This window comes from Musa acuminata, chromosome BXJ3-8, assembly GCF_036884655.1.
Source record: "Musa acuminata AAA Group cultivar baxijiao chromosome BXJ3-8, Cavendish_Baxijiao_AAA, whole genome shotgun sequence".
Lineage (NCBI taxonomy): Eukaryota > Viridiplantae > Streptophyta > Magnoliopsida > Zingiberales > Musaceae > Musa > Musa acuminata.
This window is the reverse complement of record NC_088356.1, coordinates 47,745,567-47,772,366: the sequence shown is the minus strand read 5'-3', so window position 1 is coordinate 47,772,366 and position 26,800 is coordinate 47,745,567. Positions and strand designations below refer to the sequence as shown.

Sequence of the window (26,800 nt, the reverse complement as noted above, 5' to 3'; positions counted from 1 at the left end):
AGTCAAAATCAATCCGGTCATATTCCATGTTTGTCTCGAGAGATGTTTGAATTAAAAAGGTGTTGAATTATGGTATTTGTGTTGGACCATTTCGATGGTTAGGTTAGTTTGGGAGTTGAGATGTCGACAAAGTGTCTAGAACAATGGTATGTGTTGACATGAAATATATCGATGTCTTTGATTATTTGACAAAGATGTATCGATCACTTAGCACCAAAGTATGTGTCGTCGTAGTGTTGGTCATGTCATTATTTATTTATTAGATATGAATGACGTTAGTTTTATTTATTTATATCGAAATAATTTATTTAAAAAAATATTATACAAAGTGATTCAAAATATATATACATTTTATTTTGAACTCAATTATTATCAAATTTGATTATTTTTCTTTTCTCTTTATACCTATCTCAAATGTGATTAGCAAGCAATACAATTTAAACCGGTTTAAAATAGGTGTAGCACTTAAAAAACAAACCCGGTTCAACTCATCGATTCGACTCGTGAACCGGTTGTTTGATCGAGACGCGATCGGTGGGGGAACGAGTCTGGCGCCCGAGTCGCGCTCCTCATCCGACGAACCACGCCAAGAGTGGACTGGTGGACGGCAATCGCAATCGCAATCTATCCCCTTTTATCGATCGCTGGCACTCGTTGGCTTCGCCTTCGCATCGATCTCTCCTCGCGCGCTCAATTCAATCGATCGAGGTAAATTCGCCCCCTTCACCCGATCGTCCTATCATTGTTTCTGGTGCCATGTTTCGATTCGAAAGGTTTCGGGTCTTCGAAATCCCTAGCGGTGCTTGTGATTCCTAGATTCTCCGTCCAAGTTCGCAGCTTTCATGGCTTCGATAGACCTTTTTTTGTGCTCGATTCTTGTTTGATCGCACTAGCGTGCTTTTCCCCTCACGGAAAATCTAGTTTTGATAACTGTCCATTCGATTTAGCTGCCTCTTGTTCGTGAGTCTGGTATGTGTGTGTGTGCATACGTTTGATTGTGGTTTGTACTCAACTGTTCTTGTCCATATGATTTATCCGTAACCTTGATCTTGGCTTAAGAAAAATGATTTCTCCTGATATACGAATTTTGGTTCGTAATCTTGGACATATCGGATATATAGTTGATCAGTGCCTTCGTCAATCTAGCAGAAGAAATCATAACCTTGATCTTTTTTATGCCCCGCCGCGCCCCCCGCCCCCCGCCCCCCGCACACCCGCCCCGGGTTCTTGTGATACTGTTGTTAGTTGTACGAGTCCGTATGCGCTCAGGCTACTGCTGTCATGTACCGCATGTGCAACATTTTCCAAGTGATACTGATGATCATCTTTCACATGAAATAGAATGTGCTGTAGGTTAGTAGTTTATATATAAATATATAACGTTCGTGCAAAAGGTGAACAAATGTTTGAAAAGATACCATAAGATGCATGAAGGAGAAGATGAAATATTGAAACTAAAGAATTTGGAACCAATGGCTGAAATTGGTACTTTTTACTCTAACTGAATATATAAAATATAATTTTAATAATTCTAGGAATAGATAAGAAAACATAGTCAAGTTGGATGGACAAGAAATTCATTTAAGTAAAAGTCTAAAGTATCTTGGGTCAATTATTCAATAAGATAAAAAGATCGATGAATATATTATTCATAGATTAAAAACATGATGGTTAAAATGGCGAAGGACATCAAGAATTTTGTGTGATTATCATATATGTTTGATATTAAAAGAAGAATTTTATAAGGTAGTTGTGAGACTAACAATGTTTTATGAATTTGAGAGTTGAATAGTTAAGAACCAATATATATATAAATTTTGTGTTGTTAAGATGAGGTTGTTGAGATGACTATGTAGAGTTACTAGGAAAAATAGGAAAAGAAATATGTTTATTCATAAACCACTATGTATCACTTCGATAGAGGATAAGATAAGAAAAAATCGTTTAAGATGATATAGGCATGTGCCTAGGAGACCATCGGATGCGATAATCAGAATCGGTGAAATGATTAATGTTAGTGGTACGAGGAGAGTTAGAGGAAGACCTAAAAATATTTTAATAGAAACTATAAACAAAGATTTAAGTATTCTAAGCTTAACTAAACATATGATTTTTTACGTATCTCAATGACGACAAAAGATCCATGTAGCTGACTCTAAATAGTTAAGACTTACAACTTTATTATTGTTATTGTTATATCGCATGACTTTCTTAGAGGTGTGCATTATGAGATTAGATCAGTTTCAGCTTTCTTGAATTGCATTAAGGAAAGTACATTTGTGCTTTCATGTTATATGTCTATACCCATGTAATTTTTTCACATGCATGGTCAGAGTATGCGTAATTGGTTGTCCTCCTAGTTCTTACACTATTTTGCTACTGGCTGAGGCATTTTTATATCTTCTTTGTCATTCGTTCAATTCTAGTTAGAACTCTTTATTCATCAACTTTGAGTAGCTTATATATCGTCTCTCTTTAAGTCTGATTCATAATAAGAATTGCTAATGGTAAGATCTTTGAAATGGTATATCTCCAATCATGAGGTAGAAATATCTAATTTTTTATTTAATCTTCATCTTCTCTTTCTATTCTTAGTTATTTTAGGTTTTCTATCTCATGTTGAGTGGAAGCAGCATGGATGATGATTGGGACTTTACTATCTCAACCAGTTCTGTTAATACCTTGGTTCTATTTGGAAAAACTGGCAACGGTAAAAGTGCCACAGGAAACAGTATTCTTGGTAGGGAGGCATTCTTGTCAAAGCCTAGCTTGTATGGTGTAACGAATACTTGCGAATTGCAAAGCACTATGTCGAGGGATGGTCGTGTCGTGAATGTCATTGACACCCCAGGTAAGTGTAAATATGTCTAGTTCTTGGACTTTCTATTTATTTGTTATATTGAAAGTGCTATTAGATGTTCATGATTGATGTTTCACTCCACAAGTGTCTTTTTCTTTTCACAAATACAGGACTATTTGATCGTTCTGATGAATCTGAGGCCACTAGTAAAGAGATTGTTAGATGTGTAAATTTGGCAAAAGATGGCATTCATGCAATACTAGTGGTTTTTTCTGTTAGATCACGTTTTTCCCCTGATGAAGAGGCTGCAATTGAAAGTCTAAAAACATTTTTTGGTGAGAAAATTCTGGACTATATGATTGTTGTTTTTACTGGTGGAGACGATTTAGAAAGTCATGGACAAACTCTTGGGGATTTCATAGGTTATAAGAAGCATCGGTCCCTGCAGGTTTGTGTTCATTCTTGTCTATTCAGTTAATATTAACTCCTTGCATGTTGAAATACACGTGTTTTGAGAGGGAGCACAGTCACATTCTTATCATATAACCGTATTAAATAAGGTGCTCGTCTCATTTATCGATCATGACTTTCTTTTGACATTCTGGTTTTTCCAGCTTGTCTAATTTAAGAAACCTAGGTACTCTGTAATGGCTTATGTGATCGATTGGTTTCTGTTATGTCACTGAATTGTCCTGCAGAAGTTTCTTGAATCCTGTAGACACAGGATTGTGCTTTTTGATAACAAGACTAAGAATGAGACCAAACGAGCTGAGCAGGTGCGGCAGCTTCTGTATCTTGTGGACTCTGTGATTGCAAGCAATGGTGGAAAACCATTTTCCGATAAGCTTTTTGATGAACTAAAGGCAAGCCAATTATGTGCCTTACTGTTTGTATAAGTCATAATTTATTGCGGAAATGATTACGATTATAATTTATTCACTTATTCTGTTTATTTATTATATAAAATTTGGGAGACAGGAAGGAGCTTTGAAACTCCATCGTAAAGAAACAGTGGTTGAATCTTTGGAGGGTTACTCTGAACAACAGATTTCTGCATTGAAGGAAGAAATATACAAGTCATATGATGATCAACTTGCACGAATAACTGAAATGGTACTTATCATTGCCTTTTCTTTTAAAGCATTCATTTAGCATCAATTTTTGAAGTCAAACAACAATTAACCTTATTGTTGTCTTTTCTTTTCAAATGCTTGTAACCAAGGTTCGCTATACCATACATACCGTATCGGCGTTTCGATCCGGGCTCGGTATGGTACGGTACCGGTGTACCGGGCGGTACATCAGGGCGTACCAAGCAGTACGCCCTGGTGTACCGAATAATTTTTTATTTTTCATACTGTAGCAGTGCTACAGTATAATACTGTAGCACTATAGCAATGCTACAGTATAATACTGTAGCACTGTGGCGGTATCGGGCCGTCCGCGTACCGATAACCTATCGGACCGGTATGTACCGCTCGGTACGGGCGGTACACTTCGGTACGACATACGTTGCTTGTAACCAAGGTCTTCAATTTCGAATGACACCGTCCGTACTGGGTGATACGTATTGGTATGCCAGCAAACCGGTACGCGGACCGCCCGCTACCGGGTGGTACCATCAATTGGGGTTGTTTCCGCCCTGTTACCACACGAAATCGGTTGGTGACGTTCTATTTCGACGGTTGACGCCCACTACGGGACAGTATTAGTTGAGGGAGAAGGAAGAAGAGGGAGAAGAAGAGAGAAGAAAAAAGAGAACCTGGAGATCCGACGTCACTCTCCCTCGACGATCCCGATCCGTTTCCGTCCTCCCTCGCCGGACGTTGCAGATGAATGTCGCCTCCTCCTCGTCCGAGGCGACGAGGCCTCGACATCATCAGGGAGAAGAAGCCTCGGCGACGTCACTAAGGCTTCACGAGGAGAAGAAACGAGGTTTTTTATTTTTAAATTTTTTATTTTATATATACACACACACATATACATACCAAGCGGTATGCTTTGACGTACCGCTCGGTATATTCGTACCGTAACGAGCTGAGCTTGATACTTCGGTACGGTACGAAATTGCAAACTTTGCTTGTAACATCAATTTATGGAAATCAAACAATAATCAAACTGTATACTTCACGTATATGATGAATCTTAGGTTTAACTAGTGAGAGAAGCTCCTATTGAATACATCATCGTTCGATAACTCTGTAATCAAATACTTGGGAGAAGATGATTCTTCTGCATATATGGTAATTATGTGCAGGTCTGTTTGTGTGCTTTTGAATGTAACTGTGGATAAGTACATCCATTCAGGCTCTACAGGAGCTGCAATGCATCAAAATTGAATTTGATTAACTTGAACTGTTATTTCTGCTGCTTAAAATTAAAGGGCATAGGGCTCCTTGAAGTGTGGTTATTTTTGTTGATTGTTTTCTTGATGGACAAATGAAAACTTCTGTTGACATGTAAAATACTTGTAAAAACATATTAGCTCCAAAAAGGAAAAAAGGAAAACCAATTAGCTCAATAATGATGATCAAGTTTGTGGAGACCAATTCGAGTGAAAGGAATAAATATGTACTATCTTAATCTTGTTTACAAAACTCAAATGGAGTATTTGTCAGATGTTGGCAATTGCATCAAACAGATGAAATGTTTGACTTAGGATTCAAATCTGTCTGCCACTGATTATTCAAGTTGTAATCTCTCTGAAGCTTTTTGTCTTCCTTTCTTCATATTTTGGCATATAATACATTTCATGTTTTAATAATTATGTAAAAAACTGTGGCTCTGTGGTATCATTTGTGTTGTTTGTGCACCGTGAGCCTCAAGTGAATTGCTTTGTTATACTTTTTAATGGCTTGGGACATACAGCTTCTTATTGTTGTTTTTGTATAAATGGCGTCATTGCTTACACTAAGATTTTCTATTTACATATTTCATTGAAAGGCTTACTTTGTACGAAACTCTTAATTTTTTTCAAGCCTTTGGCATAATTGACGCTCTCAGTGTGACTTATATAAAAAAAAAAATTCTCTATGGGTATTCTTGTTTGTGCCAGAAAAATATAAAGTTTTATACTCCTCATACAACTGCACATTTACTAAAACTGTTACTTTTGTATTTGTGGAATTTGGGTATATTATCTTCTTTCATGGTGATATCTGACTAAGCCATCGATTATTGTTTGTACAGGCAAGATAATTTTGGTACTCCAGATAAATGCACCCTTCATTGACTTTTTCTTTCACTTGTTTTTGTGCCACTTGGTTATATATCTTTTCCTTTTGACATCATTTTTAGTTTTTTACCCTATCTTGCCCGTAGGTTGAGAATAAGTTGAGGCAAACGGTGGAGAAACTAGAGAAGCAGTTGGCTGAAGAGCAAGCTGCACGACTAGAAGCAGAGAAGATTTCTCAGGAAGCCAGGACGAGGTGGGATGAAGAGATTAGTAAGCTTAGGGAGAGCCTGGAGAATGCTAGGAGGGATGCTGAAGAATTCCGAATGCGTGCAGAGAGTAATAAGAAGTGTATCTTCCTGTGAACTCAATCTCATCAGGCAGGCAGTTATCTCTACCTTGTGTCTTTTGATTATATCTAGCTTTTGGACCTTTCCATGAGAACTTGTTATATATGTTTTTGGGGAAACAATTATGTAGATACATTATATGCATGTGTGTATGTATATATTTGACAGTCTAAATTGTGTAGAGTTATTTGGCCTTGTCCTCTTGGTTTATTTTCCATAGCCCTGCTTGGAAATAGCCAATTTGCCATTGGATCGGATGATTGTATATGGAAATATACGATGAACTTGGGTTATGACACCTGAAATGGTTTCGAACCCTTTAATCACTCGATAACTTAATAGAATGGATTGTTCTTTGTTTTATTTCCTGATACTGTGTTAGCAACACAACATTCTTTCGATTGAGATGATGCTACATTAATTTTAACTCCTGGGTGATGATGTTCATCACTACATTGGAAGAGATACTCGTGAGAAAAATTGAAGTGATAAATAGGAGATCACTGATCTAGCTCTTGTTGTGTCTTCCCATTAGGTGTGTAAAACTTGGTGAGTTGCATGTTAGAATCTTCTGATTGTCCAATTCTAGTGGGATGCATCTCTAAAATGTGCAAAAGCTGGGACAAAATTTGTTTGATTCATCTGCTAAAATGTTGGTATTGTTCACAATTTTGGTGAATTGACCTTTCTACCTTACTTTCATGGAGATAGATTTCACTTACAGAAGAATATTGCTTGTAATTCTTCTCTAGTACCAATTTTAGGATCCCAACAACATTAAATGATCAAATATCAACAGTTCTTCAGTGTTGAATGACAGTAGGGATAATTTTGTGTACATCATATTTTAAAGTTGTGATGGATAAATATGATATTTTTTGGTATTTTCTAAGGACAACATAAGTATTCTTTTTATTCTCTTCCGCTCTCTCTCTCTCTCTCTCTCTCTCTCTCTCTCTCTCTCTGTCTCTCTAGAGGAGGAGGAGGTTCCTGTTTCACTTTAGTTTCAACGTGTTCAAGAGATACTTGTAATGGTGTTCTGCAAACAAAAAGGACTGACAACATGGTAATGGCAAGCAGTTCCTGTGGAGAAACGCCACTTTGCCAATCCTTGGAACTGTCATCCTTCGGTGGACAGCATCGAAACTACACCGAATCACAATGCCCGATGTAGCTTCATAGACAGCATCGTAAAGGAGGAAAGCGAAGAAGACAGGAGAGCGCAGTGACTGTTGCAGATGGAATGAGCCTAACAGTTGGTTTCAGAAGTAGAAGAACATCCATGAAGCCATGACCAAAATGCCTGAGACAGTCTTCTGCTACCAGCACTAAGTTTGCTGTGGAATTAACGGTATGATCGTTTCACGCTTCCTTTTCCTTCTTCCTTGTTTAATCTCAATACAAGGTGGAGAGCGAAGAGAAGAAAAGAATCATTCAAGTGATGATGACTGTTTACAGAATACCCTCAGCTCCAACACGCTTAGAGGAACAGAAGCTGTGTTGGCTGTCTTCTGGCGATGGTGGTGGATTCATCGTTGCAGGTTGACCTTTGGAGTACCATCTGCACCAATAAAGGTAGTTGAAGAAGTTGAGGAGGCTGAGGGCAGCCAACAGCCAGTAGAACAGGTCCAGCCTGTCCTTGTTCAGGTCATTGTCACTGAGCCATCCACGGCTCGACGAGAGTGATGTGATCTTGTTCACCATCGACACAAGGAGGGAGCTCAGGTAGAAGCCGAAGGAGTAGGAGCAGTACGTCATGGCCGTGAGGAAGGACTGCATGCCGGCCACCGACTGCTTGTAGAAGAACTCGATGAGACCCACCGCCGTGAACATCTCGGAGAGCCCAAAGATGAGGAACTGCGGCGCGATCCAGAAGATGGAGAGCAGCTTGTCGGAATCCACCGCCGTCTCCCTTCTCTTCTTCTCGACCACGGCCGCGGACACCATGGAGACAGCCACGGTGAAGAGGCCGATGCCGATGCGCTGCAGGGGGGTGATGCCGGAGCTGTTTCCGGTGAGCTTTCGGGCGAGGGGGACGAAGGTGGTCTCGTAGACGGGGACGAGGACGAGGAGCACGATGTAGGGGATGGATTGGAGCGACGCAGGGGGAACATGGAACGAGCTGGTGAGCTGGGTGTTCATGGCGCTTCCTTGTTGGACCGACAAGGTCTGCAGCTGCGCCAGAACGGTGTTGAAGATGATGGTGCATGCGAAGATGGGGATGACCGAAAGGATCACCTTCACTTGCTCCACCTCTGCAGCCGTGCACAGCCTCCATGGGCTCTCCTTCTCGTTGGACCCATCTTGAGCTCTCACACAGGCTTTGTCCAAGAACCTTGAGCACCGGAAGAAATCACGGAGTTCACACACCCCGAGATGACGTACACGTGGTGTTATCGGGATTCGGTTCGGTTCGGTTCGGTTCCGTTCGGTTTGAACCGGAATCGAATTGATTTATTGGTTTAAAATCGAATCGAAATCGAATTTGGGTGACTCCATTATGGTTCCTGATTTTTGAAATTGGAGACCACGATTCGAACAGAAGATTCACGATTAAATATATATATATATATATAATTATAATATTTTTATTTTTTAAAAATTAGTAGTTTCAATCAAAATCGAACCGAACCGAACCGACCCGAACCAGAACCACGGATTCAAAGTCTAAATCAGGAGAGAGAAGCACACCTGAACATGGTGGTGTATCGAAGGCCACCATCGTCGACGTCAAGATGATGGGGTGAGTTGAAGTGGCTTCTCTGAAGCACTCGAGGATTAATGGAGGGGCAGACTTGCTTTCTCTTGGTGAATGCTGCTACGAAGACCTGCAAGTTTACTTCCATCGTAAGGCTGATCTGGTCAAAGAAGCGTTGACCTATGGTTTGACTAAACACTGCGAGGCGGCAGAAGATTCTTCGATCCGGATAGGATCGACCTTAAGATCCCTATCTCTGTTACTTAGTAGGGTTGGATCATACCCTTGCTAGCGGCATGAAGATGCTGCCATGGGGAGGCCTGTTCCTGTAGAAGAAGGCACCGCAGATCAAGATGGCCAGCACCATAGCCATGGCACCTGCAGATACCCCGAAGCCGACGTCCATGCCCGACCTCGTCTGCACCCAAACGAGAACGGTGAGGGCGACGAGCTCCCCGGCGCAGAAGCTGAAGTAGGCGGCGTTGAAGTAAGTGGAGAGCTTCCTCGACTGGTCGGGGTCGTGGTTCCTGAACTGGTCGGCGCCATGGGAGATCATGTTCGGCTTCAGGCAGCCGCTTCCCACGGCCACCAGGTAGAGGGCGAGGAAGAAGACGGTGGCCTTGAAGCCTGTGGCCTCCGTGCAGTGCTCCTCCTCGGATATCATGTTGCAGGGGGGTGGCCTCAGTTGTGGGAGATGTGCTTGCACTGACAGGAGGATGAAGCCCTGCACCAAAGTGAATGCAATCTCATCCTCTCTGCTCGCAGCTTTTGCAGGAAATATTGCATGCAAAAAAGAATTCAATCGTCTTCAATTAAGCTTCGATGTGTGTGGATAATTGGGAATCGAAGAACATACTGAGAGCTCCACAAATCCAAAGATAAGCATAGTCCAGAAGCTCCCCAGATAGGAATCTGAGAGGAATCCACCGAGGAGGGAGAGAAGGAAGACAGTCCCTATGAAGTTGGTCACGACATTGGCAGAGTTGGAAAGAGGGAAGTGCATCTCATTGAAGACATATGTGATGAGGTTGTTCCCAACAGCAGCGATTGCCATGATTTCAAATGCTTGGATGGCTGCAGAGGAGAAAGGTATGCGATTAGTTCAATTACTTTTCACTGAGAAAAAGATGGAATAGCAGAATATTCATGAAAGGCACCTCAAGAAACTCAATCATTCTCTGTAGCATAATAAAATAAGGTATCAAAGACCACCTCATGATTTCTGAACCTATGCAAATAGGCAAATGTATTCTATATTCCAACACAGTACACACCCACAAGCTTTGCTGCCAATGGTTTGCCATGAATGCCAAGCTCACAAGAGAGAGAGAGAGAGAGAGAGAGAGAGAGAGAGAGAGAGAGACCTAATACAAAGGCAGCAGCTCTCATGCCACCATGCTTGTTGGGCCTGCATGGTTTGCCCCTCCAATCAACAGAGACTTCAATCATGGAGTCCCCTTTGAGAATCTGTGCTGTCTGAATGTCCATGGCTTCCCTCTTCACACACTCCCAAGCAGGAGAGGATCTCTTGGGAAGCTCACAGCCAATTATGCAAGAGTGAAGCTCACCTTGCAGGACCTTAGAGACCTTAGGCAAGCTGGTGCAGTTATTTATAGTAGTCTGCTTGGGGAGGGGGAGGGGGGGAGATTGAGGAGAAGGTGGAAGAGAGAGAGAGAGAGAGAGAGAGAGAGAGAGAGAAGGTGGAGCTTTTTGTTGATGTGATGTGCTTCTCTTTAATGAGAGGATTTGTGATTTGAACAGTCTGCCTATAGCTAATGGAGATCTCTGTTGGAGAGTCTGAATTGGTAATGGTTTTGAGCATGCAAAGTGGGAGATCAACAGACAACTTCTTGGAACTCAACCATCCATTATTTTCTGTTAATTCCTCATCCAATCACTGAATATGAACTAAATGGTGATGACATAAATTGCTATCAACAATCAAGATCTTCTATTTGCATGATAATTATTCTCAACAGGGGTATGAGATTGTGCATTTTTTGTGTTGCATCACATGATCAAGCTGAACTTTAGCTTTAATCTTTCATCCACCAATGGAATGAAAATTACATCATCAAAGAGGATGAATCTGGAAAGGAATAGAGAGATGCAAGAACCTTGTTCCATCCGACAATGGGCATACAAACTCTTGGCTCAAATAAATCATCCCCAGTATCCATCCATGCTTTCTGAGAAGAAACACTTGCTGTCTTGTCCAACCCAACAAACAGAACATGTTCTTGGTTTTTCTGCAGTGGAAGAATGTGTTATTGCACTTGTCATGTTTTAGGCACCATTTCACACAAACCATACTATCATTGTTTGAGAAGTGTTAGGATTCAAGATGTGAGATTCCCTGGGAATGTGGACATAGCTCTCTCTCTCTCTCTCTCTCTCTCTCTCTCTCTCTCTCTCTCTCTCTCCTGATGAAGCTCCCTTGAGAACATCTTGGTACACCAGTAGTGGAACTTGGTCTTGCTTTCAATTGATATGTGGCAGGACTTCCTTCTCCTCTACATTGACAAGACTAGTCTTTTTCTCTTCCTCCCTTCATCTCTTATCCCACCAACTTATACTGTAGAAGCAGATAACTTTCCTGCTGATCTGCTCAAGATTCATAAATGCTATCTTAGTTGTTCCAAATACAAACAGAAATACTATTATATTCTACACACCTCAAGTGTAGCCAACACCTGGTCACCAACTTTATTTCAGAGAAGGATATTGTTTTCTATGGGGTTCATTGTCACTGACATGGCAAGGATTTCCACACAGCTTGACATAAAGCACAGCAATATAGATAAACCTATACAGTATTCACATGTGTTCTACCCATGATTTGTAAGAATATATATATATACACACACATCATTCTCTTAGGAGAAGCAAAGAACTGTAGGCTAAATTGATGTTACATAGTAGGTGTTTTCCAGATAGTGGTTTCTCCTAAGAATCAATGTCACAGCTCAGCTAAAGTCCATGTAAAAGGTATCAGCAAAGGTTGGCACAGAACATGCTTATGCTGCCTACCTTGATTGCTTTTTATCATCTAGCTTCTTGGAGAATGTGTTCCTGCATGATCTATTCACATGGAGAATCAAGTGAAACTCCAGCTATGTGGTAGCAGCCATTAATTAACATCAAGATTTACCAGAGCCCTTCCACCATTGGTTTCCAGTGCTGCACTTATTGCTCCTACTAAACACATACTCATCATCACCACTGCATCTCTCTCTCTCTCTCTATCTATCTCTCTACAGCTATTTACCACCACATGTTGCTGCTGCTGTCATGTCCTCTATTTACCAACCCACTGTTGGGTGGTCCTGTTTCACCGATTGCCATTTCCACCAGTTTTGTTACTCTTGTTTGCTGTGTATGTCAACAAGCTGTGCCTCAGCCACATAGATAGCATTCAATTGTTGTAAGGTTATCTGTTGATCTGCATCAGTTCTTCAGAGCACATCTCTACCATGTATTGCAGGTTGATCCATCATATGATGAACCTTTGCTTGGAGCTTGGATTTCAGTGGACAAAATTGAGCAATTAATCTGTCAATTAGATGACTTTACCCAATCAACAAACATAATTTACTGATGATCCATTGATCGATATGGGTCAAGATTCGAATCACAGAGAATGCTCAAGGTAGGCTCTTATGTGCCCCAGCCTAAGATCAAATGGATAAGAAAGCCACACCAGCAGTCAGCAAACTGCCAACTCACAGGTGTGCAGTGAAAGCTCTGCATGAGGGGGAATGGTCCATTCGGGAGTAGATCATGAGATGTATGATTCTTTTCACCATGATCTTGTGGGACCTGCTGAGCTGAGAAAATCCACATAGTTTGGCTGGTGGCAAGGAAAAGGATTCAATGAACAGCACCAACACCACATCTCTTCTGCCATCATGTTGGGTCAAAGAGACAATAGCAAGATGCCAACTCTCCAAAGAGACTGATGTTTTCACAGTCTTGTAGATTTTTCTCTGGAGAGGTAGGAGAGAGTGAGAGAGAGAGAGAGCTGCAAGAGTGCAAATGAAGCAAGGAGGCTGTAGATTTGTAAACTCTTTCTCAGCCAAGGACAAATTCTCTTGTGCAGTATGGTCCACATGCTAGTGTTTGATCTAGAAAGCATGACTCAATATTTTCTTTTCCTTTTTTCCTTCTGTCTTTGTACATTTGACCCATCTGAGGATGTAATTGTGCATGACTGGCTTTACTAGCATTGCAATTGCATGATTTCTGAAGAAGAACATCATAAAAGAACTGTGAGTTTTCAACTACAAAATCCATAGAGAAGAAGCTAAGGCAAAAAAAAAAATGAGATTATAAGTCAAAATTGAGATTGATTCATTTTCAAAATATAAGTTATGGCAAGGATATAATCCTTGTAGTAAATGGTTTGGACTGACAGGAGTTTCAAATCAGTGAAATGAATGCTAGTGATTTTTCATGGAAGATTAAATGCTTTTGATAAATAACTAATATTCATTTATTTCACTAAGAATTGCTGAAAAGTAAGGTCATAAAGCTGAACAAAAGGTGTGACTGACCTTCTGTTCCCTTGTGCACAACCTCTGCTCCTTTCTTCTTCTTCTTCTTCATGAAACCCAATGCATCTTTCTGTGGCAAGTTTGATGCTAATGGTGACAGTATGCTTTTCTGCACAGAACAATACTTGCAACACCATATGCAAAGTCCATATTTTTATCCTGTTTTAGATCACTGAAACAGAAGTCAGAGGGGTCTCAAGAACTGTTTGTTCCTAATGGATGCCAGATTCTTGGATAGAGATGGTGACCTTTTCTCCCCTCTTCTGCTGTGGCTCTCCAAAGTCAACCCTGGGTTGAATTCTGGTGATCTCAAATGGGTTGAAAAGCATGTGGCAGCACAATGAACCCCACTATCTGATATAAATTTTATATTTATATATATTTATAAACAGTGAAACAACATATTCAGGTATTGCTTTGCTCAGCATGAAAAATGAAAGGTCAATGGGATTAGATCATAATCTTAATGTACAGTCAGATCCTACTTCTTCATCCAATAGATGGATCTTCTTCCACAGATGCATTGTTGTTTAAGTAAAGTGATCTGAATTAAGAGTTTGGAGAAGTTTGTCAAAGGATAGAATAGATTGATAGATAGAAAGAGAGGTCAAGTCATTGAGCAATGTGGACATGGAGAATATTATTGTGCATTTGAGCAATATAAGGAATCTGAATTTGTCAACCTCAATTAATAGAACTATCAAGAAAAAAAGGAAAAATGAGAAGAGTGAAAATTCAACAATGTCCATTTTCACCATTGAGCATTGTGCATTTTGAGAATATGTAGAATCTAAACTTGTCAACCTCAATTAGCATAACTATCAGAAAAGAAAGAAAAAAAGATGAAAATAAAAATTCTACCCACATGCCAACAAAAAAAAAAAAGAAAAAATGGAGATCATGGTGGAATTTTTTATGATTATTGGTGCTCTTACTGACCAAATCTTTCTCAAAAAATATTTGACCTTTTGGGTAGCTTTGTTCCTAATTCAAATCAACAAATTAATGTGGACCAATTCAATCTATTCTTGAGGTGTGAAAAGAAAAAAAATATTTGCATTTTAGAAATTATTAATAAATTATTAATAAATAACCAAAATGATTATTATGAAAAGTGTTTAGTTTCAGGAATGAGTGTATTGTTTTCTATGTTATAAAATCCTTTACTAAGAATCCATGAATACTTCACATCTTACATAAGAATCAAAAGAAAGCAAACTATTATGATCTCATCTTTTGTTTTTAAGAATTGAGACACAAAAAAGCACATTTTGAATGAGAAAAACAAATTTCTATTGGGAATTTACAAGTTTGGTCCCTCACTTGCCTTTTAGTTGAGGTGACATGATAAAAGGAAAGGCCAAACAATTTGGCATGCAACCATATGACAAAGAAGAGAAGCTGACCATTGATGGACACAGTCCCATCAATGGCATATGAAAATGAGAAGAGGTGGAACAAAGGGTGTCAGCTGAGTCTCTTTACACTTGATGTGTTACTAACTAGTATGATTGTTACAAAAAAGTAGTTTATATATATATATATATATAATAATAATAATAATAATAATAATAATAATAATAATAATAATAAACTATTTCTTTTTTAATTAAAAAAAAGAGACATGAAAAGAGCATTCTGAAGGCAAAAAATAAAGCCGAAATTTTATGGGGAATGCAACAAGTTTGGTCCCTCTTCTTGCTTTTAGCTGAGGTGACATGTTAAGAGGATAAACCAAGCAACTTCACATGCAACCATTTGACCTAGTGGAGAAGATGGCCATCACTCCCAAGTAAGTCAAAACATTGGAGCATAGGAAAGAGTGGTAGAGGTGCAACAATGAGTGAAGAAGATGAGTCTCCAATACTTGATGTGATGGAAACTATTTGTCTTTCGGCGTTGAGAGTGTTGAAAAATTTGAGACAGCATCACATGCACAATAAAATTTTAGATTATTTAAAAAAATAATTTTTTATCCAATAAAATTTCAGATTATTGATAGGTAAAAACTCTTATAAGTACAACATGTATGTATATAAAAAATACATTAACTAAAGAGATTATATATTCTTTAAAATTTACAGATATATAAGAAAGGATGAATGAAGTCAAATATCCTTATTTTTATCTAAATGCGATAAAAATACTTCTCAAATCATTGTATAATTTTTCTCTCCATGTGCACCACATGATCAAAAAGGGACTGTCCTTTTTTACTATTTATAAGCTCCAAACTAGGGCTGTCGATTGAGAAAGAGAGGAAGGGAGGAGTATAGAAGGTGATAGCTAAAAGAAATCTAGCTTATGCCCTCTTTGGTTCCCTCCTATTTATAGAGGTCTTTATCAACTTAACCATAATGGATTATGCCTCATTGGATATTGGATCTACATCAAACTATCCAAGCCTATTGGATTAGTGGATTTCTATCCACTAATATCTCATTAGCTCTTATTGGATCTTATCCATAAGATCCAATAATTCAATGACTTATTAGATATCCAATAAGATATGGGCTCGAACGGATATCTCATATCGGACCATCACTTGTAGCAATACCTACCATATATGTATAACCCTTTATGCCAAATATTGAGCTAATCGTAAGTCATATATGTCAGAACTCCTTTTGGCTCAGTGAATTATTATTTTTATAATAATTCACTTGACTCATCGATTACTGACGTACTATGTCACTACGCCGTAATCCCTATACGATACAGGGAAATCTAATTAATTAGATATGTCTGTCTTCAGTTACCATGTATATATAGTCTCTCATCCATCTAATATCCCAAAAACTATATATTGGGCATGGTGCTATCAATCTCATATGGAATTTATTCGAGTCTCGCTCTAATCAGATTCTCCCGGAGAACTTTTTCTCTCTTAATCCGAATTATCGTGGTCAGGGATTTTTTTAAGCAAGAATATATAGGATATTTCTCTCATAACACTTAGAGCAGATAATCCTCTATTGACACTCAATTGCCCTCGTAAGGTTGACTATTACCTCTGATGACCGGTTGTGCTAGATCTAGAATTTTTTGACCTATAAGTCCGGTATTAAAGAATTAAGTACTCATACAGGATATTCTTGGTATCTCAAGTCTAAGGACCATATACACAATTGAGACGATAGTATTACTGTCTGACAATAAGGTATCATCAACCATATAGCATTCTGCGAATGGATCAATCAGTGAACTTATTCTCCAATAAGCATCTGCACTATATCCCTAGTGTTCCTACACAAGTAGCTATAAGACTAACCACCTCTATCATATGGATAATATATGCAACAAAATAAATAAAATTAATAAATAATAATAATAATATTAAATTCATCCTCATGATGAATTCAACGTCATAAATTGGTTCTCAAATCTAACTCTTATAATATTTATAGAAAAATAAGGAAAAAAAGACATAAATTGGTTATATCTCATACTAAACGGTCAACATATGTCATTCTAGATTTAAGTCATATCTAATTATCAAACATATATGAAAATATAAGATTTGGAATGATTTGTATGACACATGTGGAACAATTATCCATGAGCCATATCTAATATGTACATTTTAGATTGGAATGTTTTTGTCGGACACATGTGAAACAAGTATCGAACATGTGATAATGTCGGTAAATGTGGGACATTAATGTAGGATAACCTCATAAAAATGTCATGCATTTTAGATTGCTGGCTATCCTAATCGATAGGTGTTACTTTCTAGTTTCATAGATCCAGTAGCTGTGAGTGCTGTAAGCCTTAGCGTTCATAATGGCCAACACATCCACTTGCAACAGTATAGCATAACCTTCTGTGCTATAGCAAGCCATTTCTTTCTCCATCCCCATCATGAGGTATGCCTATTACTCTACAAAAGACACTGATGAGGTAGCAGATCCACATATGATGCCATTGAAAAGAACAAAACATGAAGTTTTCTTGAAACAAGAAAGCTTGAGAACCACTCAATAATTCTCTTTAGCATTGTAATTGAGTTTTCATTCCTACATGAGATCTTTTCTTGACTTGTGTCTTGTTGGATAATTAAGTTAGTAGTCATTTACTTGTCCTTTCAATTCTGTCAATGTTGCAACCATAGGAGACCGTAAAGACTTGAACTAGCTTATAAGAATTCATGGTGATGCTGCCATTAATTTTGATTTAAACAATTTGAGACAATCATTTTGTTCAAACACTATAGATGCATCGTAACACATGAGATGTTCTTGTCTAATCATTTTAATTCTCAAACCTAAATCGATGCTTGAAATACAATACTTTCAATTCTTGAGACGCTTAGAAGCCATCAAATTCTTGATTATCCAATAATCAAGTCCTCAGCATGAAAATAATGGATTTGGAGTTGATTTATTTAGGCTTGAATCATAAACAAATGGACACCGAGTAACCCGAGTCAAAAACAGATGAGCATGCAAACCATAGCCTGTTTTGATCTTGTAAACATGTCCGATTCTGCAAATAGCTTTCATCAGATTCAAAATGTCCAGTTCATATTGCATGTACTGTTCAGATCATGTCTACCATAAACATAATCTGCAACAACTTATTAAATGTCAGGTTTTTGTGGCTTGGCCAATGTCTAGAATACTACATTATGGTCAATATATCAACAGCAATCTATCTCCTGTGAATTCATATCCTACAGGGAAAGAGAACTCCGAAGACAATTCTGTCTACATCCAAGTGTGAGAGCTTGATATATCTTCACTCTCCTTTTGAAGGTGTTATGAGCTGGAAGCTGAAGCAAGCGAGCATTACCATCAAACAAGAACCGTCGGTGCCTCCATTTCAATTCCTTGAGTTGAATTATGCCTTCTCCACTTGCCTGCCCTGAGACTTCAGACCTCCATGTTGGAATGCACTATACCGGCTAGCTCGGAATTGCATCTCCACCATTGTTGGTGGCTTTGAACTTGTCACTTCCTGCTCATACCTTTGTCAGATCTTTCATGTCTGTGATCCTTTCTTTCCGTTCTTCCTGGATTATAGCATAATAATGTTAAGGGGATGGTGGATGACAAACTTGGTGGAAATGACATCTTGAGTGGCTGGATATCTACCTAAACCCCAAGCAAATCATAAACTCTTCAGTGACATTTTGGATGATATGACTTGCAACAGACCACTTCTCTCATTGGAGGATAACTTTCTTTATATCTGCAGTTTAAATGAAGCGAGCAACACAAATCAATTTCCAAGAGATGTTTCAAAATCTTCAGCTTCTAATCATCAGCTCTCTGACTATTCTGCTGTAATACACTATAAACAAAATGCTGTGAAAGAAACAATGATGTTCATCAATCATCAGTCAACATGCATCATGCATCACTGAAGAAGCAAGAACACTAATTGAAACTTGAAAGACCATCACCTTCATTCATCCATTTAAGTTAATGGGATAAGTCTAGCTGTGTCTCAAACCACATCTGCACTAAGAGGATAACTGATGAAGAAGCATAACTTCTCAAGTCTGTCCTATTAAAACTTAAACATGAGCAAAAAAATGCTTACAATGACAAGTTAACGCTCAAGGACCCGTGGTAGTATATATGGATTCATTCTTAGGTCAAGGATTCAAATTATTGCTATGAATTCTCACACGCTGCAGGCCTGTCTAAAACGAATATAAGTTGTAACATGGTCCCTCTTCTTTCCAGATAATTTCTTGGGCTTAATCGATTCCAATTATTCTTATTTTTCAGACATATTACATGATGGTCTGAGTAAAATACCAGATCCTAAAGCATCATTATCATAATCAGAATCATTAAATGTTTAATTAGCCCAATTTGCAAGAGCTAAACTGATCATGTAAAGATTGGGAAAGTTGCAATCCATTACAGGTGTTTTTGCAATTTTCCCAGCTCAGACTCAAGTCTGAGCTTTCTAGTTTGATGTGGAGTCTGAAGAATTACTATATCTGTAGTAAATCATCGCATGGACATGATGATGCACAATGAAACAGTGGATGAATCCAGGTTCTAGTCCAGCTTTATTTTATTTATATTAGGTTATACTCAAGTCTAGTGAGGATCGAGTCGAGTTAAATTTAGTTTTCATGCATTTTCAGGATGCATTTTCCTTGTTTTTAATTGTAAATTTAGAGAGGCTTAAGAGCTCTATTGTGAGTCAAATTCTTATTTTTGAGTGTCATCTTGAATGTAATTTGGTTAGGAAAGTTGTTTAGCTAATGAGACTACTGTTAGAAATTACTAGAGAACTCAAGTAGGTTTTGTGGGATTACGAGTTTTTAGTCACACTACCTAAACAGTAGTATAGTGAATTACATAAAGAATTTATGCATCGATGTCATTTGAGACACTGACACAGAGAGAATTACTGATAGAAATTGTGACCCGTACCATCAATTCCTTGAATGTAACATGGCTCAGTGTTGCTTAACACTGACATGTACAAAATAATAAGAATCATTGAAACATGATAAGCTTCTTAACGATACATTCTTGACAGGATTAACACCAGTTTAACCAATATCAGCAAAAAAAACTGAAGTTTTAACACCAGTTTAACCAGGATACATGCTTGACAGGATTACACATGCTAGAACATGAACCTTGCAAAACTTGAGGTGCATCTGATAGACAGAGTTGTTATCACATGAAGTACAAGTCAATAGATGTCAAAACATTTGGATTCAGAGGTATGATTGTTTTTTATTTAGACAACAGAAGTTGCACAAATATGCATCAAAACAAACCTTGCACAACTGCTTAAGCACTGTTTCAATGATTTGTTGAACAAAACAGTAACATACATTAAAAGAAAGCCAGTATGTTAACTCATGTTGAAAACAAAAAGTAAAAAGCTAAAACAGGCACATTTATCAGAAGAAAGCCAGTACATTAATTCACAAAAGAAACACAAAAACAAAAAGCTAAACCACAATCTAATAGCACTCAAGTGGTAAAGCTAAGTGCATACGAGCATTGGGCAGTTTCCATCATCCAAAATATACGCAAGCATTTCAACTCATAGTAAAAGATAATACCAACATGGCCTTGGTGATGCCATAGAAAATTGTTAAAGCAGCAACTTTCTACAGTATTTGCAAGAAATGAAATCCATGTTTGTTCCAGAAGATATATCTGTTAAAAGTGAAACATGGGCATCGATTTTCCATAAGCTTGTTTCTTATGTTCTCAAAAGCAACAATTGATGGGTCAGGTAATACCAATCAACAACATGAACTAGGATCAATCTGAAAAGGAACAGAAATCCTAAGCATAAGTACTTTTGCTTACTCATCTTGTTCAAGCAAGGTGTTCACATCAACCAACATTGGAGACCAGATTCTTAAGGGTCAGTTATTGCTTTCATCCACCAGATGGTATGAGAGAAGTTGCTCTATTATGAAGTTCTTGGAAAAGTAAACCAAAGTCTCAATGAAGTTTAGGTTTGATGCTCCTTCCCCCTATAACACACTCAACAGCGAGAATCTTCAAATAAGGCGACACAAGAGGCGCAAGAACACTCGAAAAGGAAACTTTAGGACGAAACCCACACAAAGAAGGCCAAAGAGAACACCTCCAAACGCCGGGAAAGATTGGAACGCATCCCTGACGATGATCGCCGCAGGAACGATCCGATCGAAGCGGCCATCATGGATGATCGATCAGTCTCTCTTCCCCCCACACACACTTCGTGGGAAGCCACAATAGAGTGACGAGAAGAGGAGAGACACATGGCACGAAGGGGAAGTGTTACAATGGATTCTGTTATATGTCCATTATAATGGGTTCATTCCGTTATAACGGACTTCCGTTATAACGGATAAAAGTTGGGTTTGCCCAGCCGGCCCGTTAGGCCCAAGTAACGGTCGAAGCCGGACTATAAATGAAGCCCTTGAAACGAGGCCGCGGCTCACAATTTGGACCGCTCGCTCTGGCTGGCGGAGCGGATGGAGGGAATTGGGTTTGTGTGTAGTTCTGCTGCGACGACGACGAGGACGGCGACGGCGACGAAGAGGATGCCGACAACGGCGGGGATGAAGGCAGAAGCGGCGCCGCGGAAGACGGTGCTGGTGACTGGGGTGAGCCGCGGCCTCGGCCGGGCGCTTTCCCTCGAGTTGGCCAGGCGCGGCCACGCCGTCATTGGCTGCGCCCGCTCCCCTGACAAGGTTCAAGCTCTCCAACACGAGCTGATGGGCGTGTCCCCTGACGCTTCTTCCTCCTCCTCTTCTGCTTCCCCTCCGTCCAAGCACCTCATCATCGATCTTGACGTGGTCGGTTTGTCCTCTCACTTGTTTTGGTTGATATTTTGTGTGATTGCAAGCAGTATTTTCAATATATTTTTGGTGCAAGTCATTCATGTAATTCTGATTGCGAAATGGGCGATTGTTGTTTGTTGCTATTGATTGTGGTTGATAGCGGAGTGATTGCTGCTTCTTGTTGTAGAGGTCGGATAGTGGAGTCCAGGCGTTGGCTAAGCTTCTCATGGAGACAAAACGGTTTCCTGATATTATAGGTTCGTGAACTCCCACTCAGATGAATTACATTTCGTATTTAGTAAATTTTATCTTAGTCTCACCTATGTTGATTTTGAAGAAAATAATAGTTTGACAAAAAGTTGCAGTAGAGGAAGAAATATTGAAAAAAAATATTTTGTGTTTTTTTACTATTTATGAACAAATAATTGTATAAAAGAGATATAGGACGGAACAGTTGATATATAAATGTAATACAAGGTCAGACAAGTAATATTGTTATTAATTTGGGTCACATAATATTTGGCACTAAAGTAGAGTGGATGGCTAAAACAGAATGGGATTTTTAGGGGGTTGTGCGGTATAAGGAAAGTTTTATAAATTTGTCGTAAGGCCATCTATGGTCACAATGTTGGGTGTTTAGAGGATAATTTATTCAACATGGGGATTCTAAGATGAATATATTAAGTTATTAAAAAAGGTTGAGTATGACATGATTAATACGTGAAAGATTAGCGACAATACTAGATGATGATACCATTAGGAAGAGTTAATCAACATAATTTGTACAATTTAAGATGTCTATATCAAAGATTGCTGTTTTGGGTACTGGACGCATTTTGATGATTTGGTTAGATTGGTACATATTAGTCAGTACCGATGTATCATGTGTTGATACTTGATACACTGGTACATACTGGTGTTTCGAAGAGGAAAAAAAAGTACAAGGGTGGATGGAAGAAGAAAGGAGGAAGAGGAAGGAAGGAGAGATAGTGGAGGAAGAGGAGGAAGAAGAAGAAAGAAGAGGAGTAAAGGTGCGAGTGTACATGGGGAGATAGAAACTCATAGTAGTGGTGGCGATATTGAATGGCAATGACGGTGACAATAGCGTTGCGAGAAGATGGCAGCAACGTTGAAAGAAGATGGTAGCAGTGTTGCAACTTGCAAGAAGATGACAGTGGTGTCGAAGTAGTGGCAGGCTAAGAAGCACAGACGTGGGACATGGGCATGACACGACATGGACATAGCGACATGTCATTTTTTTTTAAAAATAGGACATCGACATGCAAGGACATGAGTATTCTTTAATATATAGATAGTATTCGATTAACCTAAGTTTTATAGTTTTTTATACATAAATTTTATAAACTCAGCAATGTGAACAAATAAATATCACCATACTAGTTAAAGCAATTAAAATTATTTAAATATAGGTATCAAAAATAAATGTTGAGTACATTAAATAATATTTAACGATCTCTAGACATAATGGATGGGCCCTATCGATATTTTATGTTTTTTCAATTTTTGACTGGTTGCGGGGTGGTCCATGTATTGATCCACGATCGGATTGGTACGTACCGCCTATTCCATACCATTTTAGGCGGTACAGTGGTCCTTGATCTGTATATACAAGTTACATTTAATATCTATATAAACTAGTAAAAATAGTGCAACAAGTTGATTGGATTTAGTGGTGCTTGACAAGGAGGACCGAAGAACTTTGGTCAGAAATTAATAACAGTAGATGGCATTGATTCTAGTCTCTTCATCCTTGGCAGAAGTACACAGCAGGATAGATCCATCTAGCTGAAGTCTGAATTAAATCAATGAGAGTAATGTCTTATCATCAAATCTTTTATATGCTTATTTTCATAAGTTATGATTGTCTATATTTTAATTTTTCTTAACAAATGGTTGAAGTGATTCCCCATGACAATGTTATTTTTGGAGTTCCATCGTATTTTTCAGCTTGATATCTGTTTCTTTTCATGCCAATTGAAATCATTACTGTAAAATTCTTAATTAAGTACTACAATTCTCCTTTCTTAGTGTCTGTTCACCTAAATTTCTTTTGTCTATAGCAACTATGATAATGAGTAGCCACTGAAATGGAGTTTCAATTACAGTAAATAACGCAGGCACCATAAATAAGAACAACAAGATATGGGAAGTTCCAGCAGAAGAATTTGATATGGTCATGGATACCAATGTCAAAGGAATATCAAATATTATACGTCACTTTTTACCCCTTATGATACAAAGAAAGCATGGCACCATCGTGAACATGTCCTCTGGTTGGGGAAGGTCTGCAGCTGCTGAGGTAACGACACCCTCTCACTGGAGTTACTTCCTAGTTAATATTTTACTCCTGTCAGTTATGAAGTCATCCATACATGGCATTTGCTTACAGGTTGCACCCTACTGTGCTTCAAAGTGGGCAGTCGAGGGTTTGACAAAGTCTGTCGCAAAGGAATTGCCACCAGGGCTTGCAATTGTTGCTCTTAGTCCTGGTGTGGTAAACACTGACATGCTTGCCTCGTGCTTTGGAAGTTCTGCTTCTCTTTATCAAACTCCTGAAACATGGTAATTCTGTATGTACACATATTATATTTTTCTAAATTGTCCTTTTCTTAGTAGCTATTTCATGAGTAGTCTTGCAAGGTTAGTTTTCATAATGGGGTTGAGAATTGTTTTTGTGCAGGGATAGATGAACTGTGTGTGTTGATTATGTCAGAATATTGACTTTTTCAATATCGCTTTACAGGTTTCTAATCCACCACTAAACTATGTATCATGAAGTTAAGATCCATTTGCACCTGTATCCAATAGGTTGTAGAGATTATGCAAAATACTCATGAAGGTTCTAAGAGAAGAGAATTAAAATGTTGCTTCACCTCTCCCTGAGCCTAACAAAATTGGCGTAAATTGAAGTGCAGTGAAGAGTTGCTATGCTTGTTTCAGTTAAAATGAGTCTTATAAACAAATTGTTCATGGAGGTTGCCAATAAAGAAATTAAACCCCCAACATATGAACAAGAATGAACAAACAAGAGATGTATTTTTACAAATGTTCTTGATGCACAAAATAGAAAGGTGGTTCGTTTATGGAAAACCTTTGAGCAGATTGTTTGAAACTGATCAAATTTGTGCATGAATTTTTTCGCTAGCAACATCAAATTTGTTGGATCGCACATCAGTTGGTCAGGTTGGGACAATCAACTAGATTATAAATTAGTCAAACATATTAGATGCATATTGACTATATGAAACAGAAAACAAAACAGCTAGCCAGTTGGAATTTTTTGATGGAATTCTGAAATGTTCAACAGAAGGCAGTGTATACTTGCCAATTAACTGTACGAGATTGTTACTATACTATTTGAAGGAGGGAAATATTTTAGAATAACAAAATATATCTATTAGCTCATTCCAACTAGTTGTTAATTATGGATTCCGCTGCTGCTGGCTCTTGTGAAAATTGACATGTTGCTTCTGTCATCTACTGATGTTGCTATGTTGAATTTACCATTGGAGTGGTTACAGAACACAGGTCTTCCAATAAAACCTGTAGAAGTCTTTCACATTCTAGTAGATTTGTGGATGTTAATTTTGATGCGCACAACTTTTTTCTGACCTTACTGCCGCACACCTACAACTTCCTCGTTTGTAGACTTGGATCTGTTGTCTCATGTCTGTATCAAAAATGGGACTGTATCCTATAAAAATTTCTCAGTTAATGCTATCTTCCAAAAAGCAAGATCAACTTAGATTTCTCCGTCAAGGAAATCTGTCATTTTTGGAAAGAAAAGGTCAATCGCTTGTACATTCTGTCAAAGGAGCAGCTTTGATTTGTTGTTAATGTGCTTGCATTTGTTCATTTCTCCATTGATTTTGTGTAGGTAAGAATAAGATCCCATCCATACTTATATTTCCAATGGAGATTTGGCAATTTCACTTTTAAGTCCTTAGCTCAGCGCAAATCACATAAAAGTTGGTCTTTAGCAGCCATCCAACTTCCAGCTTCTGCTTCCTTTCTGCCAGAATTGGTGTTCGAAATTCTGTCATGAGTTATGTTGAAAGACATTGACTTTCCCCAATTTTCGCATTATCAATTGTGAAAACTCTAGTTAGCATTATGTATGTTAATAACAAAGGCTCTAAGACCCCTGTTTTTCGTCAACATGTTTATCATTTTGTTTCAGGGCTCCTAATGCTGCTACAATGATACTCAACCTCACGACGGAAGATAATGGCGCGTCACTGACCGTGTGAAGCTTTCGGTGCTTGATCAGTCTAACCATTTGGAATGATGCTATCGGTGTCAAACTAGTTCGCTCGGTGTAGCCTTTTAGGATACTTTTTACTGCCTTTATTACATATGAATTTAGGAGATCTCTAAAATTATGAGTATGCACTCGAGTCCGAACTAGCTTTTCTTTTTCGGTCAATTTGCAAAGATGTGCTCTTGATGCAAACAAGTTCGAAAAATAAGTGCTTGTAATCCTCTTGTTAAACAAGGCCGTCTTTTGTGGTTTTGGGGCCTTAACTTGTTTCCTTTTTTTCTTACACCCACAGTCCTTTGCGTGAGACATCACAAATCTGGTATTAGAATTAGAGTTAGTTCAGGCAGTATCTCAAGATTTAACTGTACACATTGCATATGCACATTACTGACGAGGTGATGACATTTCTCCAAGAACTTTCTCTCTCTATGTCAACTATCATCTTTGATGCTCTCACTAACTTCTCATTAACAGTTCCATTTGAAGGCTTCAATCATGTTGTGTGTCATGGCTAAGGTCGCTCGATTGATGTATCGACATCTTTCTACCAATTCCAACCATAAATTAGAGGCCACACATTTGTATGGTTACATTGGAAATCATTATTCAATGCATTAAAGAATCTATCACGAGAAATTATATGTTCTAAAACTAAAACATAGGCTATAAAAATTTTATGTTCTAC

General features: G+C 38.5%; 3 protein-coding genes and 1 long non-coding RNA gene across 5 annotated transcripts; 2 read left to right on the top strand and 2 right to left on the bottom strand.

The window, feature by feature from the left end:
- The first annotated feature begins 540 nt into the window (after positions 1–540).
- LOC103995955 (immune-associated nucleotide-binding protein 9) lies at positions 541–6,532 on the top strand. The gene is made up of 6 exons (XM_009416724.3): positions 541–708; positions 2,596–2,851; positions 2,971–3,248; positions 3,499–3,663; positions 3,779–3,913; positions 6,122–6,532. Exons 2-6 carry the CDS (start codon positions 2,617–2,619, stop codon positions 6,335–6,337), a joined length of 1,029 nt encoding a protein of 342 aa, XP_009414999.1. The 5' UTR covers positions 541–708; positions 2,596–2,616; the 3' UTR covers positions 6,338–6,532.
- A 1,135-nt stretch (positions 6,533–7,667) lies between these two features.
- Positions 7,668–10,615, bottom strand: LOC135645504 (protein NRT1/ PTR FAMILY 4.3-like). Its single transcript, XM_065163934.1, has 5 exons — positions 10,385–10,615; positions 9,877–10,094; positions 9,304–9,744; positions 9,014–9,150; positions 7,668–8,657 (listed from the first exon to the last, which is right to left on the bottom strand). The coding sequence occupies exons 1-5, from the start codon at positions 10,506–10,508 to the stop codon at positions 7,775–7,777; spliced, it is 1,803 nt and encodes a 600-aa protein (XP_065020006.1). The 5' UTR covers positions 10,509–10,615; the 3' UTR covers positions 7,668–7,774.
- Positions 10,616–18,169: 7,554 nt separating this feature from the next.
- Positions 18,170–21,287, bottom strand: LOC135644908 (uncharacterized). Of its 2 annotated transcripts, XR_010498624.1 has the most exons (4): positions 21,152–21,287; positions 20,869–21,038; positions 18,667–18,763; positions 18,170–18,584 (listed from the first exon to the last, which is right to left on the bottom strand). It is a non-coding gene; the product is annotated as an uncharacterized LOC135644908 (long non-coding RNA). The 2 variants fall into 2 exon arrangements; XR_010498623.1 differs by lacking the exon at positions 20,869–21,038 and having other exon boundaries at positions 21,152–21,259.
- Positions 21,288–21,499: 212 nt separating this feature from the next.
- LOC103995957 (NADPH-dependent pterin aldehyde reductase) lies at positions 21,500–26,378 on the top strand. Its single transcript, XM_009416726.3, has 5 exons — positions 21,500–21,848; positions 22,021–22,090; positions 23,960–24,153; positions 24,244–24,416; positions 26,035–26,378. Exons 1-5 carry the CDS (start codon positions 21,525–21,527, stop codon positions 26,102–26,104), a joined length of 831 nt encoding a protein of 276 aa, XP_009415001.2. The 5' UTR covers positions 21,500–21,524; the 3' UTR covers positions 26,105–26,378.
- The last annotated feature ends 422 nt before the right edge of the window (positions 26,379–26,800 follow it).